Source organism: Ammospiza nelsoni, chromosome 3, assembly GCF_027579445.1.
Source record: "Ammospiza nelsoni isolate bAmmNel1 chromosome 3, bAmmNel1.pri, whole genome shotgun sequence".
Taxonomy (NCBI): Eukaryota; Metazoa; Chordata; class Aves; order Passeriformes; family Passerellidae; genus Ammospiza; species Ammospiza nelsoni.
In genome coordinates this window covers 41,697,691-41,714,602 of record NC_080635.1, presented here as the reverse complement: position 1 = coordinate 41,714,602, position 16,912 = coordinate 41,697,691, and the positions used below count along the sequence as shown (strand labels likewise).

The 16,912-nt window shown below is 36.3% G+C and overlaps 1 protein-coding gene across 2 annotated transcripts in view; it reads left to right on the top strand.

The window, feature by feature from the left end:
• THBS2 (thrombospondin 2) overlaps positions 1–16,642 on the top strand; it is a 32,870-nt gene extending 16,228 nt beyond the window's left edge. For both annotated transcript variants that reach the window (XM_059468291.1, XM_059468290.1), the window contains exons 14-22: positions 1,986–2,093; positions 3,840–3,999; positions 5,466–5,584; positions 6,021–6,255; positions 9,020–9,247; positions 9,734–10,005; positions 10,993–11,090; positions 13,328–13,467; positions 14,139–16,642. In XM_059468291.1, coding sequence (XP_059324274.1) covers positions 1,986–2,093; positions 3,840–3,999; positions 5,466–5,584; positions 6,021–6,255; positions 9,020–9,247; positions 9,734–10,005; positions 10,993–11,090; positions 13,328–13,467; positions 14,139–14,146 — 1,368 coding nt within the window. In that variant the 3' untranslated portion in view covers positions 14,147–16,642. The remainder of the gene's footprint in view (positions 1–1,985; positions 2,094–3,839; positions 4,000–5,465; positions 5,585–6,020; positions 6,256–9,019; positions 9,248–9,733; positions 10,006–10,992; positions 11,091–13,327; positions 13,468–14,138) is intronic.
• Positions 16,643–16,912: the final 270 nt, after the last annotated feature.

Sequence of the window (16,912 nt, the reverse complement as noted above, 5' to 3'; positions counted from 1 at the left end):
GCTGATGGCTGAATGACAGGCACAATACAGAGGCGCATACACTGTTTGCTGCAGCAAATTAAGCAAGTGGGATGGAGGAGTTTTGACAGAGCAGAAGGCATGTGCAGGTATTCAGTTTTAAATGCCTACCTATGGGGCCACTGACAACACTGGATTACCTGCATATGATCATCGTATCATATCACTTGAGGCAGAAGCTCAAGTGTCTTGCTAAATTAGTCATGGCTGTAAGGGTAAGATTTTCTCTTCTGAGAAAATTTTCCCAGACCCGAAACATTTTTCTTACTCCTTTTCTGTGTTAAAGTGATCTGCCTATAAATCTTCTTGAGGTTCTAACAACTTCTACAAAAAAAAAAAAAAAGAAAGAAATGCAAAAATGACTGAACTCTAGACTACTATAGTGGTTAAAACAAATACAGACCAAGAGACTAGGAAAGTTTGAAATCAGGCTGTTTGAGAGAATAAGTAACTTGTGTGAATCTGGGCTCTATCAGCCAAAGAGTTTCAGATATGGATGGAAATTTGGGCCTCAAATGTTGGTCTTCATCACTGCAATTGATGTCTGTTCATTGTAGATTCAGCCAACTTAGCTGTTGCACTTCATATATATTTCTTTCAGTTCCTGTCATCAGAATTTGCATGTGTTCACTCTTGATGTAACACAAAGCATTAGTTTTGGTTAAACACAACATGCTGAACCCATTCAGAAAAAAACATGTTTCCAAAGATTGTTTAATGCTTTGTGTAATATGTGTTGATCTAATAGATACAAGTACTTCATTAAGAGAACCTCTCCACCTGCCAAAAAACCCCCTTAATAATACCGCAAATTTTCAGGCCCTTGTGTTCTTTACAAAATATCCTAGCTGAGTAATTTGATTTTAAAAAAACTTCTTTCCTTGAGCTGATAATGATTGAAAATTAACTTACTTTTGAGATTATTTTTTTTCATTATTTAAAAAAAGGTTTTGTATTACTGGTAACCAGTGTTGAGGTGGATAGTCAAGACTATTCACAGGCATTTGATAAGAAATTTTGGGGATTTGATATTTATCACAATATTTCTAGTACTCTTTTTCTTAAATTGTCTGCACTATTAGAACCACTGAGATTGAAAACACCTTACTATAATAGTTTTTTAGAGTGCACAAAGGAGATATTTGTGCACTCTTTTGACAGATTCAGTTTTGGGTGAGGTAGATGTGGAATATGAGTAAAAATGAGAATAACAGTGTATTTTCACAGATGTATTTATTCATAGCAAGTGGTAGAGTTGAAGTCCATTTTAGCTGATTTTAGTATTTAAAAAAAAAGCATATTAAAAGTTTGGCAAGCTATTTTACTTATTTTTCAGTGTAACTTAAGAATTGTTTATATAAAATAATCATTCTTTTCAAAGCTGTGTTACAAAATAAAGAGATCTGTTTGACTTTTATTTTTAAAGCCACGGGAGTGCAAAGGTACTGTTTTGCAGAACAGTATAAAGACACTTTTTTCAACATCCTTTCTTAGAGTATTCCCCTTCATTGATGTGTAGTACTTTCCATTGCTGTGTAGTAACTTTCCATATGAACAGCTGTTTCTGAAGACTTTCTCTTGGCTTGGTTTTTTATTTTTCTGGCAACAAAACCTGGTGGTTTTTTCTGTAATCTTCAAACATATCTCATGAATTGTCTGCAAAAAGTTGGTGTAAGAGTGCATGTCTGTGCGTGTGGTGTGTTTGTTCTTTGCTAGTTCCCTCTAAAATTTACTAGAAATGTCACACTAATAGCAGCTGGGAAATAAGATGATTTGCAGCTGCATTTCACTTACTTTACAATATGAAAGCAGCAAATGAATTGGCAACAAAAAACCAGGCACTTTCAAAAGTACTTTGCTGATTGCTCTGGTTTTATAGTCTCTGGTGTACCGTATCTACTCTTCTGCCCAGGCAAGTTATCCTGACATAACGTAAGCATAACGTATTGATTATTTCTTTTGGCCAGGATAACTGCCCTCTTCTGCCTAACTCTGGCCAAGAAGACTTTGATAAAGATGGCAAAGGAGATGCCTGTGATGAGGATGATGACAATGATGGTGTCGAAGATGACAAAGTAAGCTGTCTGCAGTGTGTTTGACCTAAACATCGGATTTTAAAGAAAAGCATTACAATAGATGTGAACTTTATTGTTCAGAACTTCAACTGAGTTATTCTGCACTTCCTTCCCTGAATGATGGGTAGTGCAGAGTGAAGCTGTGTTCAGTCAAAGGAGAGTAGTACTGTGCAGAGCAAAGCAGCCTGGGAAACCCCAGGAACACTGTTCTCTGTATCAGTTTTGAGTTCAGTTATGTACGTGAAAACAATTTAATGGAAAGTAGTTTTGGATTTTTTATATTGTAATGGGAGAATAACAAGTCTACTGTATTTGAAAAGCTGATAAATATTATATATATGATGTTATTTGTATTCATTCTAACTTTTTTCTGAAACAACTATAAACACAGCCATTATCAAAGGAAAATGATGGGAGAAAAATACCTAGCCTGGTTTATACTTTCCTTCAGATCCACCCAGAAGACAAATTAATTTACTTGCAGAGTCTAAAAGATAGCCACTTAGTCTAAAACTGTTGCCCTGTACAATCAACAAAAAGATAGAGGCACTTTGAGAGTTTGCTTCACCCTGGCTTTTCAGAACATGTTTAGGATGAGTGAATTGTTATTAGAATTTTACTGTTCCCCTTTGTTTCCTTCAGAGGCAACCTAGATGCTCTAGAGCTTCAGATGGTTAAAGTTGGGTAAGAGCTGTGCTCATTTGGTCTCTATTTGGAAAACTTAAAAAAAAAAAAACAACAAAAATAATTTGATGAAGAAATAATATTTAGTATGAGTAGTTTTTGAAGCTAGAAATTGTTTTATGAACAGCATGAGATTTTGACTTGCCTCTATATGTTGCCATTGGTTATATGAAATGTATTTCTGGGGAATTTACAGTATTGTGCTAAAAAATGATTTCCTATTAAATGTGAGGTTTTTTCATTTAGCAGAGAAAAAAGAAGTTTAAAGATTTTTTTCCTTATGACCTCCCTTCAGATTCCATGCCACTGATGTAGCCCTCACTTCTACTGTTTTGATTTTCTCTCTTTCTTTCTTCTTTGCATTTCACACTAAGTACTTTCTTGTGCATGTGAAAAAGTTCATGAGCAATTTGGGAATGTGTGAAATATAAGAATTATTTTTCTGGCAGACTTTTCAATTAAAATGATAGGAAATTTTCAAAATTCCATTTAAAGGTCTCAGTTAAAAAGATTTTTGGCAAATGAGAGTATTTAATTTTAACATTTTTAAAAAACTTTACATTTTATTATCTTGTTCAATAGAACACAATCAATAAAAATTCAATATTTGTTTAAATTGAAAAATCAACATATGTGATATAAACTTGAAAATATCCACAGTAGTTTGTTCCAGAAAAGTCAGAGTAATAATTCTAGTTGTTTCTTTTTTGTTTTTCGAAAGTTATAAAATGCAGCAGAAGTTGACCTGATTTTGCAACATGTTCTGATTTTTTAAGTACATGTACCAGTGATACAGATCTGAGTACAGATCCAGTTCAAATGCCTGTTGCTCTCCCTGTGAGATAGGGAGCACAATTCACATGTTTTGTACAAAAGAGACAGTTTTGTACAGGCTGGCCATCCTGTTACCACCAAGGCCTTCAGTACAGCTTGCCCATTGAAAAAATAGTGGATTAATATTTGGTTTTTGAATTCTGTCCAAGATGAACAGGAGTTACCACTTCATAGTATGCTCTAATGAGTTGTGATTTACGTTGTGAAACCTATTTTTTTTCTTACTAGGACAATTGCCCTCTTCTGTTCAACCCTCGCCAGTTTGATTATGACAAGGATGAAGTTGGTGACCGCTGTGACAATTGCCCCTATGTGCACAACCCTGCTCAGATTGACACAGACAACAATGGGGAGGGTGACTCATGTGCTGTGGACATTGATGGAGATGGTATGATTGCACTTTTGAGAACTAGGTGCTGTTCCACAAGTGCACTTTGCTTTATGGCCAATAAGATCAGCTACTTGCTTTTATAGGTGGAATAAAATTGGGTCTAGCAGCTCAAAAATGTTGGACAAGACAGAAAAGGCTGAGGTTCATCTGCCCTGTGTAGTATGGTTGCCCATGCAGTCCCTAAATGACTACAATTAATATTACTAAAGAACAAATCACAGTACTTCTTTATCAGTGTAATCTTAAAAAAAAAAAATCTTTCCTTCATTTGTGTTCCAAAGTAATTAGGGTCTAATATGACACTTCTGTTGAGTTTTGCTTTTCCATTTAGGGAGGGAAAAGAACATCAGAACATTCACAAGGTTAAGACAATATCCATAGTAAAGTAATCTGCTTTTCTATGTATGTATAAGTATACAAAATCCACAGTAATCCAAATACACATTTTTTACTATGCCTTAAAATATTGTGCTTATTTCCTCCACCAGTATATTCCCATATAACCCCACTTTGATCAGAATAAGAATGGGGGAAAACCACTTAAATATTGTTCAGAAATCATATCCCTGTGTCATTTCAAATGTGTGAGGAGACAGAAATACTAAAAGTTGAAGAAATCTAGTTTTGGGTTTTCCTCAATGTTTTAAACATTTGAATGCTTATCGGACTTTAGGTTCTGAACATTTTGAAGATATTCTATCCTCCTGACCATCAGGTTCCTTCTGACCATCAGGTTCATACTAGTGCTTGTGGTAGTTCTGCATTTGAAGAAAAATCCAATCATATGTTATTGGCTGAAAGATTATGCAAATTTACGGGACCATGTAATACAGGGAAGAGTCCTTGTATCTTTCCCAGAAAGATATGCCAACATGTGTTTGTTTCTTTTCATCTTATAATTTTGAAGTAGATTGTTGGCTTTGTAATGAAGCTTCCTGAGGAGGAACAGTTTCTTTTGAAAATTTGGCACACTATACAATTAATGATGCACATGTTCTGGTAAAATTAAGTTATTTACTGGTGAGGCAGCTGAATATTAATACACTTGTTTCTATACAAAAGTTCAGAAGTTTGAACCTGATGTAGCTGTGCATTCTATGCCATTTCTTAGAGTAGGGGAATAAAATCCCAAACAATTTATTAAAAGAAAACTACCCCACCCCTTTACCTGTTATTCAATTAAAAAAACCTAAATTCTTAAGACATAATCAGCCCTTATTTTTCCGTCAGTAAATACATACAGAAAATTTTGTTGTAATAAGAAAATGGAATTGATACCATAATTTTTTTTTTTAATATTAGTTTTAATTGTTTGTAGCAATGATGTTGTAGCAATCAGAAAGCTTAAGAGCCCCTTAAGAGCCTTGCTTCTTCACTGGTGATTCCTACAGTCTATAGCTGTCTGCGTTGTATCCCGTACTATTTTGATTTTTTCAATATTTTGTTGTTTTTTTTTCCCCTAGACATTTTTAATGAAAGAGATAATTGCCCTTACGTCTACAACACAGACCAGAGTGATACAGATGGTGATGGAGTTGGTGATCAGTGTGATAATTGTCCACTGATGCATAATCCAGACCAGGTAAATGAATTCAGTTTCCTTAGTGGTAACATCAAAACAAGGGCAGAGAAAAGACCACAGGGATAGCTATCACTCCCTGTACTGAACAGCTGAAAAGTTGGATCCATATTGCTCACAATATGAGATTTTTACATCTCATATTGTGAGATCCCTTTGTATCAGATAAAAGGGAAGTACGGTGATGATTGCTTTAATCCATCTGCGAGTAAAGCCCTGCCCTGCAAGTATCCAGGGACAAGGTCGTACCCAGTGATAGAAAATTAAGTTGTCATACTAGCTTGAGATTGTGCTTGTGCTTTTAGCACAGTTGTCATTGTGATATTTGTCACTACAGAAGCCCTTGAAGAGAAGTGTTGAGCAGTTAAGTACCATGCTGTACTTCTGTATTGAGTAAAAATAATAAAATTACTCTGTACAATTCTTTTTTTTGGGGTAGACTGATGCAGATAATGACCTTGTTGGTGACCAGTGTGACAATAATGAGGACATAGATGAAGATGGCCACCAGAACAACCAGGATAACTGCCCTTACATCCCCAATGCTAACCAAGCTGACCACGATCAGGATGGTAAAGGAGATGCCTGTGACCCTGATGATGACAATGATGGTGTCCCAGATGACAGGGACAACTGCCGCCTCAGATACAACCCTGAGCAGGAGGACTCAGATGGTAAGAGCAAGGTCATATGAATTTCATTTAGTTCTTAGTGTCTGATTTTGATCTTGGAGTATTAACATCTGGTGAAGAGAGGCTTCACATCAAACTGAGCTGCTTTTGACATTTGAGACACCAGGAATTATATGGAACTGAACTGCTCAGTTTGGTCAAGGGTTAGAGCATTAGGAAATGTCTTTGACAAGAGCTCAAACATGCACATACTTAATTACAGGAGAAAACCTTTTTTAAAAAACCAAAACAATCCATGTTTTTTGTTAATATTCTTATTTTTACATTTAATTGAAATATTAAAAGTGTCAGAAAATATTTCAAATAGCTTGAAATACTAATGTCTTAAAAAAGAAAAAGTAAGCTGTTTCACTTTCCATCTGAAAATTAAAATGAAAAAAGTGGTTTACTACGGTTTTGTTTTGAAAAACAGACTATTTCTTCAGGATTTTTTAAGTCAATTGTTTTTTTTTTTAATTGACTTCTGAGCAGCTTTTCTCAAAAATTTTTTTACAGACTGCTTTAAATATTTTTTGATGATATACATGTCGCAGTTTAAAAAGGGATATGTAATTGGCCTTTTTTTTTTTTTTGGTAAAATGTTTTTGGTCACCTCAGACAGTACTTCTCTGTGCTTGGCATTATTAAATAATGAAATAGTTTCACAATTACAATTTTAATTTTGAAAATGTTTATGATCCTTTAAAAACCACCAAATATGTTTACAATAATGACCCTTGCAATAAATGCAGGTAAGCAATTTCTGGTCCAAGTTATACAACTTGCTGGAGCTGTTCCATGGCTGTGCTGTAGAAATTGAGAGCAGAATTTATTACCTACACAATATGTTTTTATGTACATTTAGAAAGATAAAATGCTGAGCCTTGTCTGATTTCCTGGTAAGACAACTGCTGTTCAGGAGGAAGTTTCTGGTTGATAGTCAGTAGTAGCTCTTAATTTATATAACCTACAGTCCTATAATATTTGTCCAGGATATCTTTGTATTTGGTAGTCCCTGGAATAGCCCCTTAATTTCATAAATCCAGAATAAGGGTGACCCCAAGCTGAGATAGTTTAAGTTATCCATTACCTGGTTCTTGTAAAGGAAACTACATTGATGTATGGATTAATGATTCAGAAAAGGCAAATATTTAATCAGTTTAGCCAGCTCATCACTGTCACTAGCAGCAGGTCCAACAGAAATCTTGGAAAAGGGTAAATAAAACCCAGAATTGCACGTAAAGATGAGGCCCTGGAGAGAGCTGTTGGATGTGACTGGATAAACAAACACTTTCTAACTTTCCTTGACAGGGAATGAATGTTGTCAGCAGCAACTCACTACCAAATGAACATCAGCTGGACTTCTAGTGAATAATTAGATTCTTCTGTGAATTATCTCTTTGATTTGGCAAAGGAAACAAAATAGGAAATTAATTTCCTTTTCTCCAATGAGTGCTAAAACAAACAGGTGGAGGAACACACAGCTGGTCAGGATTTGGAGTTGTCTATGGCAGATATCCTGGGTGGAAAATGGGACCATTTTACCACATATCTGAGCTGCAGAGAGCCCTGAGACACTAGATGTTTCAATTTTCTCTAATTACTCTTTTGGCTGTTGCCTAAAACCCATTCTGCTTTCTGTCTGAAAGCTCCATACTTGGGTAATGCTGTGTTGATTGCTCATGGTAATGTAGCTTTCCATTTTGCTGTGAAACATCTAGTAATAGGTCAGCATTGAATGAGTTGGTGTTAATTCCCATGTTCTTAGGGCAGTCATAAACACTGGGGGGAAAAAACCCAAAAAACAGGTGCTCTGCTATGTGAAGACAGAAACAAAGTTGGCAGCACTGGTTTTGCATTAGTACCCAATCCAATATCCAGTGGTTTCTGTTGTAAAAGTTGGAGCCATTTGGGAATTTGTTTCTATGCTTGTCTAGTCAAGCTTTTCTACATTATTTTCAGGTCTTTTTGCTGTTGTATGCCATGGAATAATGGAGTCATTGACATGAGTTTTTTTAATAGATGCCTCCTTTCACTTCTTGCTATTTGAGGCAAGTCATGTCTCCTGGTGTCCATTAATATTATAGGTAAACTAAGAAAGGAAATAATTTTTAGCTTTTCTAAAATATTTAGTGTAGTAAAAGTGTTGAGCAGAAGCACAGCTATAGATGAGCTGTACTTTTTTGTTCTCTAAAAAACTTCCTGCAATCCATATAACAAAACGTAATTTTTTCATTCTTCTGAGGCTAGTCCTGTTGGATGTAGTGCTGCCTTCTTTTCTCATGCATTTTTCTGAAGCACTATGTTATTTAAAAGCCAAATTGTTTTACCTACAAGTGAAAGAGTGGCTAAGCATATTTTATTGCAACACTCTCCTCCCTTTCTTTTGGTGTAGAGGTGACACATCTGCAATCTGCGGCATCTTAGATGGGTTGTTGCAGAAAGAATCTTAAGACAGTGATAAGAGTCTGAAAAATAGTTTAATATGATCAAGAATATATAATATTTAGTAGTGTATGATATTTAGTGATGTGTGGAAGATTAAGATTTTAATGCTATTCTTTGAATTGACTTGCACAGCACAAATTAAAATGTGGTATTGTATCCACATCTGGAACAAATCAAACTGAAAATGTAATGCAAGCATTAGTGAATTACATCGACACAGCAAACTTCCAGCTTCTCCCACCCTGATTCCAAAGTGGTGTATAAACTGGGGCCAGATAAATTGCTAAAAATTGCCTCTGCTTATTCACATTGCTTACAGGTGATGGCAGAGGTGATATTTGCAAAGATGACTTTGACAACGACAATGTTCCAGATATCTATGATGTGTGCCCTGAAAACAATGCCATCAGTGAAACTGATTTCAGAAAGTTCCAGATGGTCCCTCTGGACCCCAAGGGAACAGCACAGATTGATCCCAACTGGGTTATTCGCCACCAAGGCAAGGAGCTGGTGCAGACTGCTAACTCTGATCCTGGAATAGCTGTAGGTGAGTATCAGATGTAATCATCTTTGGAAAATTAACAAGTGATTCTGTGATAAGGAAAGAGGAAAAAAAGTAGATAAAATGATAGAAAAGGTTGGAAAAGGGGTACATAAATGCACCTTTTTGCTGCTGGAAACGTTGGACTAATGATGGAGGCAGTGTGTATGCCCTAAGTATATACAGCTCAATGCTGTCTGCATTTTTTGTCCATTCATCTCATCACTGACTATAACATAAATAAAATACTCAATTGAAAAAAAAATTGTAGGTATAGTGCCTGCTGTCTTCAATGCTCTTTGTAAGCCACTTATTTCTCTCCAGAAGCCTCCATGCAGGCAAGTGTAATCACCTCCTCTCCTACAGGTGAGGAAACAGGGAAATACCATTTATGCCTCCTGCCAAAATTCAGGCTGTAGCTGGGACTCTTGGGTGTGTGTAACTGGATCCAGCATTGTAACTCAGTGGTTTGTCCCTCTTGTCCTCCTCCAGGCTACGATGAGTTCAGCTCTGTTGACTTCAGCGGGACGTTCTACGTTAACACAGACCGCGACGATGACTACGCCGGCTTTGTGTTTGGCTACCAGTCCAGCAGTCGGTTTTACGTTCTGATGTGGAAGCAGGTCACTCAGACCTACTGGGAGGACAAACCCACCAGGGCTTATGGCTATTCTGGTGTGTCACTCAAAGTAGTGAATTCAACAACTGGTACTGGTGAGCACTTACGAAATGCTCTCTGGCACACAGGAAACACCCCTGGACAGGTGAGAGATTTAAAACTTTAGGCCAACAGTGCATGACTAATGTTTTAAAAATAAGGAACATTTTTCAAAAATAATTCCCTCTCACACCTCAATTTTTGCAGTTGTTTATCAGTTTTTCCTTAATTCCCTTATTAGTAGTGTCAATAGTAACACATGCATTGTATTTTAAAGACAATCACATAAAAGGTAAGATGAGGTATGATCAAAAGGAAAATGAGAGAGATGTCTCAGTTATGCAGGAATCCTTTGTTACTTCTGTATTGGCACTTGCTTCTTTGGTGTTCCAGCTGGTTTGAATTATACATGGTTTAGAGTACAGTGACAGAAAAAGAGAAAAGATATTGAAAAAAGAGAGAAAAACAGCTGCAGTTCCAAATAGGGTCCAAGCATGGAAGAAACTTGTGCATTTTGGAAATTAGGTTAGTAGGGCTTCACTTGTGGATAGGAATTGACAGGACTGTCACTGAGAGGAAGTTTTCAAGTAGCAGCCACAGGCAGTAACATCTGTACAAGCTGCAGTTCCTCTCCCTCACTGGAGGCACTCATTCAGCATCAGCTCTGTCAGCCTGGTTGTGTGTATGTGCAAACCCAAAGCGTTCCAACAGCATTTGGACAATACTCTTGGACACAAGATGTGACTCTTGGGCGTGGTCCTTTGCATGGCCAGGAGTTGGATTTGATGATCCTTGTGGGTCTCTTCCCATTTGGCCAATTCTGTGACGCCATAAGGGAAGTCAAGGTTCAATGCTGTAACAGTCTTCAGTGACTCTAGCTATGAAACTGCAGGTGATTAACTGATCAACACTTTAAGACAGAAATTTCCATTACTTTCACCCCATAAAAGAAGCCTTTTGATGATACAGTCAAATGTTAAACTATTTTTGGTTTCATACCCTGCAGAAAATAAGCTTTGGCAGTTACAGTGGTAGATGTGGAGTTACTGGGGCATGGTGTGTTTCTAATAAAGCATTTGTATTCCTACTGTAGGTGCGTACTTTGTGGCATGACCCCAAGAACATTGGCTGGAAAGATTATACTGCTTACAGGTGGCACTTGATTCATAGGCCTAAAACAGGATTAATAAAGTAAGAAATATTTCTGTACCTCTACATTTTCTAGTAGCAATGCTTTTGTCGCTGTTGATTTAAAAGCTATGTTATCAGTTTCATTGTTGTTTCTGATAATTGTTACTTGTGTGACAGTTTGTCCAACATTTTGGGAACATTTTATTATCTTCAGAATAATTTTCTTTTCAGATGTATTTAATTTAATCTGGATGGATCAATATTTACATCAGCTAAATACTCTTTAATTAAAGAAAAAAACATAGGCCTCTTTCTCAATAGCTTTTCTGTAAGGAGACCAAAAATTCCTGAGCAAAACTCAAAGCAAGATTAGAACATGAGATTGCTCCCCAGCCTGAGGAATTTCAGTGAATGAAAATAATTATAAACATGAGCATTGCCTCAGGGAAGTAGGCCAAGGGCCTGTCTACTTCAGCATCCTGTCTCCTGTAGTGGCTTACACAAGACACTGCAGAGGTGGCCATGAGCACATCTGTAATGCACACAGGGAGATGTGGCAAATGACTTTCTGTATAGCCCAGCTGTTTAGCTGATGTTCCAAAGACTGAGGATTAACTGCCCATGTCAGTTTTATCTTCTCCTTACTACTGGAACTGTAATGGATATTTTTCATGGGGTAGAGTCAGACCTTACCTCCAAAGGTCTTTCTTGGGCTTATGTGCAGGAGGTTTTCATTTGTCTGTGAAAGACAAAGTGTAGACAAATTAGGATAGACTAAGTTACCTGTTTTTTGTAAAGAGAGTTTCTTTATGCTTCAGTGTGTTGCAGTACAAAGCATTGACTGATAAAGGTCAAAAAGAAACTTTATTTTTTTCCTTCATGTTGCTGTTACCTGTAACTTCCTTTACAGAATCTACATAGTGTCAGACAAAAGATGTTACCACTGGTGTCACATTAGATAAATCTAGCATGGCAAATTCTGTGGCTTGGGGCATTAAATTCCTTCATATGTTAGGGTGTTCTGATATAAAATGAATTAATTTTTTTTTTTCACTAATGAAGTTGTGAAACAATTTATTTGTACAGAAATATCAATTCCATATGAACATGATAAGAGCTATGTAATTTTTTTGATGGGTTGAATGAACTATTAAACTCTTTCCATATGTTTTGCATTCTTGGTATTTTGAGAATTATATTAAATAGGATTACATGAACTTGAAAATCTGTCATTTTTTTTTACTGTTTTTTTCACCATCCATTAAATACTGATCTCAGGGAGCAGTTCCATAATTGTCTTTGTGCACTTTTCAGGGAAAAGAACACTTTATTACAAGTGCTGGACATGTATTTCTGTCTAAACAGAAATCTGCCCCTACCTAACTGCTGAGTTCTAGGAAGCTGCTCAAGTGTTGTCATCCTCATGTGAAGCCATCTTGCTGTATATAACTAATGTATTGTCAGTTGAAGCAGGACAGTAATCCCTGACTCCAAAAGCTAGTCTAATTAATAAACTATAGAGTAATTTCTCATTTGGCCAAGGAGACTGAGAGCCTAAAAATCTAGACTATCTCAAGGTCTCCCAGGAGAAGCAGAGGATCCAAGTTTGTGGAAATGCAGTCTCTGATAAAGAAAGAAAATGAAGTGCTGACTTTCGAGGTCTTTTGTCTCCAGGGTCCATGCCTGGAAGACTAAAAAAAACCCAAAAAACCAAGTTCTTCTTTTCCAATTTATGATTAGTGTAGCTTTTTGTGTCCGAATCCTTCCAGCTTTCATTAAGCTCTTAAAATGCTTGAAATTGAGTTTCAGCATGTCTCCATTTAATGCTTTGTTTGAATCTAAAGGGATGGTTCTTCCAATTTCTCATGCTGGCCTTGAACCTAAAGATAAATAAATCAGCTGTTCACACAGCTGCAAAGACAGCTTTGTTCAGTGATGTGACAAGAAGGCCATGTGCTAACCCCTGAGTTCACTGGGACAGGGGCTTATCAGTGAATGCTAGTACATGACATAGTTCATTCCAGGAGAAATGACTGTTCTAAATAAAGAACTGGGAAATCTTTTGCAGATGGTGTGCATGAAAACACTAAAGGAGCAGTCCCACGGCTTCTGATTAATGTGTTATGGCTGCCAGCCACGTGGGTGTGAGATAGAGATGAGAACTGATCCCTGCAATGAGGTTGGGTTTTCTGGTGTCTTTATAAAATTAATTCTGTTCCAGGTTTTACAGACTGTTACCAGCTCTTATACTGGATACTGTATTATCCTCTTTGTTTAATTTATGTTCTTCTTTACAGAGTTCTGGTTTATGAAGGGAAACAAGTCATGGTGGATTCTGGACCAATCTATGATACAACTTTTGCTGGTGGACGATTAGGTCTTTTTGTCTTCTCTCAAGAGATGGTCTATTTCTCTGACCTCAAATATGAATGCAGAGGTTAGTTACAAAAAATGTCTGGGAGACGCTTAAGCCTTTCATCATAACTTGTGGAACAAGCAAAAAGTGTCTAAATGAAAAGTATCCTGTAAATGAAAAGCAATCTGTAATATCATAGCATGGCAAAGACCTTTGGTGAAATGCCATGAATGCCCCTTGCCCGTAGAGTAATCTCAATTTGAATAATAAACCCCAGATGTTTAATACTATCCACCTGGAAAAAATGAGGTAGAAATTTCTGAGAAAGACTTGCTTAGAATTCTCTCTATATATCCACTGTCCTCTGTAGGCTATTTCAGTATGACCTGCAGGCAGAAAGATACTTCTGGATCACCCCTCCTTCAAGAGGCACGGAAAAGAGAGCAGATATCTTTAATGAGGATGTCTGTCTGTAATGCCTTGTCTGAAATGTTTTGAAATACAGATAATGCTTTTCCAGGTTTTCTGGTATTATTTTGTGCAGCTAGATACATAGCTGCACATACACATGCTTGTCTCTTTATGTAGGCACATGTTGTTTTATATAAATGTCCTCCCATTTGCAGGAAAATGAAGAACAGAAAGTGTTGTGCTGCATCTCTTAAGTGTATCATGGTGGAAATCTTTTTTGATTGACTTCCTAACCAAAAAGCCCCCAGTCACAATTAATATATTTTTCCCATTTCTTTCAGATGCTTGAGCAGTGGTTGCTGCATTACCAGCAAAGTACTGTAGATGCTATGCAACCCAGACACCTCAGTACACCCTGGTACTCCCAGTTTCTGTTTTTGTGTGCCTCCTGTCCTCTCTCCTCATGCTCCACTCTCCGGGATCCTCCCAGCTGCCAGGAGTGCTTCAGCCACCCTTCCACCCAAGTGCCTTCTCACAGCCAGGACTAATGAAACCTAAACGTGAACGTCGGACCCACCACTGAAGCAAAAGCAGATTGATAGATTACAACACTTTTGTAGAGTGAAAACTTAGCAAAACATGCTTGTTTGTTTACTTGTCTTTTTTAAAGAATGACGTTTACATATAAAAATGTAATTACTTAATGTATTTATATATATGGAGAAAAAGAGGGGGGATGATGATTGTCAGTTGTTATGTTTAAGTGAGGAAAAATGTGTCTTAATTTTTTGGGTGCATGGTTGACACTTCCTAGCTCTGATCAAGACTGGACTTCAGTAACACAGAGCTTCTGGGTCTAATTTTAGCAGAGTAATGGAGAGCCCCACCAACAGTGAAAATTACTTTGGCTGTTAAAGATCAATTTTAAACATTGCTTGATTCAAAAAGGTGCTTAGTTGATAAGGATGCTCTTAGTAACACTCTTTAAAATTATTATTGGTAAAAGTGTCAAATTTCCAACCTAAAGCATTCTTTAGTAGGGGCTTTATTTTGGCCAAACAGAATTGAACTAGAAACTCTCATGTGGGAGAAAGGGAAGATTCATTTAAACATCTGAAGCTATCACTATTGTCTGACTTCCAAAAAATTATTTCCAGTTGCCCTGTTTTCATCATATTCTGCATTGCCTTGTAATAAAGAATATACCGTGACTATGTGGAGCAAAATGAACCTGAACCACTTTTCCACCTCTGCTGCAAAAAGCACTTTGACATCCTGAATCCTGATGTGGGTTTTTGAAAAGGTGGCAACGATGCCATTACTTAATTTGGTAACATATGAATTTAAGGTTCCATTTATAAATATTTTGTTAGTAATTATTGTGATTATCACACCAAGCTACCCTCTCTGATAATTGATTTTAAAACATATAATCCATCAATAATACATTCACAAATAATGGTATTTTAAAGCTAATTTCAAAAGCATATCACAATATGTAGATATTGTCAAAGCTTGGCCTACACTTAAGTATAGTTCCATGGGTTTTAGTCATGTATACTTTAAAGTTAAATGAATAATAATAATAAGGAATTTACAAATGGAACCTTAATATATATCCTAATTTTAATATTTTTATATTGTTACCTATGTCTGCTGTATATAGAACTTCTTAAATAATGCTGAAGGGGTACCAGTGTTTATTCTAAACAGATACAACAGTTACTCAGATAAACAATAGTATAGACATGTTTAACATTTTTGTTTTGTTTTAGATGTATGAGTATGTTAACAAAAAGAACACAGGCTGGTGTAATTTTATTCATAGATGCAATACCTGATGGAAGAATACAGTACCTCTGCCTTCTTCTAGGGCACAGTGAGCTAAATGTTGAATCAACTTTTTCTCCTTTGAAATAGATTTTGTGGCTACATTCATTAGAAAGGAATCAACAGTTGCTGGCTTTATTGCACATTTTATAGTATTCATATTATCAAATATTTTTTAATTTTATTTCCGTTTGTTCTGTTGCTGGTTTTTCTTTTGGATTTTTTGTTGTTTTCACAAATCCTCTTCATGAGGTTTTAAATATTTCAGTTTCTTTTTGGTGTTTCAAATGGCATCCCCAGTTTCCAAGTGGAAGGGAGGATGACTTCATTAAATATGAGTAGTGACTGCGTAGGGTTTGTTTTGTCAGACAGAGACATCAGTTTAGGGATGAAGATGTTAATATTTGGACTGTATCATAATTTTCCTATTCTATGTAAATTATTTATGATGGGTTTTTAGAATTTCTTTTTCTTTTTTTTTTCCTTGCAAGTGTGTGTGAGAGAGTGAGACTGATGAAATTTCATTTTGTTTTGCCAAAGATTGTAAATAATTATTTATTTGTTTACAAGGACAGACATTTATCAATTGGCGTCCTGAGTCATTTAGTCAGATCCTCATTTTTATATATATATTTTAAGAAATTAGTAATAGGAAATAAACTGTAAAAAGGTTTTATAATCCAAAATCTCTTTACCTTTTTTATAGTTACAGTTTTTCTTTAAAGAAAATATTCCATATTGCTAAGCCCTTAGCTAAGCCTCTTGCCTTGCTGGAAACCAGTTCATTTCAAGCAAACCAAGAAATCTCTTGCTTTGCTAAAAAATCACTAACTGTCTTAAGTTTGTAAACAGCAGGCTTCCTAGGATCTCTGACAAGACATCATTCCCCATGAAGTCTTTATCTGGCAAACAATCACAAATTTTATTTATAGCATTGTGAATGAGAAATTTTGGTCCTGCTTCTCTGTATTGTGTCTTGGCCCATATGTTTGAACAAATATATCTTATTTTGCAACTGCTGCTTCTCTGAGTCCCATCTGAGTCATTGGGATTTGTTGGTGTGAGTGGGGATTGCCTTCCTGCTGGAGAATTTCGGGAACCAATGAATCATCACAGACCAAAGAGAATAAAATACAAGAAAATAATTCTTAGCATGCGACATCTTTCCTATGAATATAAACAACTCACAGGGAGGGGAATTTGAATTGCATTAGGAAAAATAAGAATGCCGAGCATGTCAAATGCCAGTTTTGAACTGTGAACACTAGTTCTAACTTTTATTGGC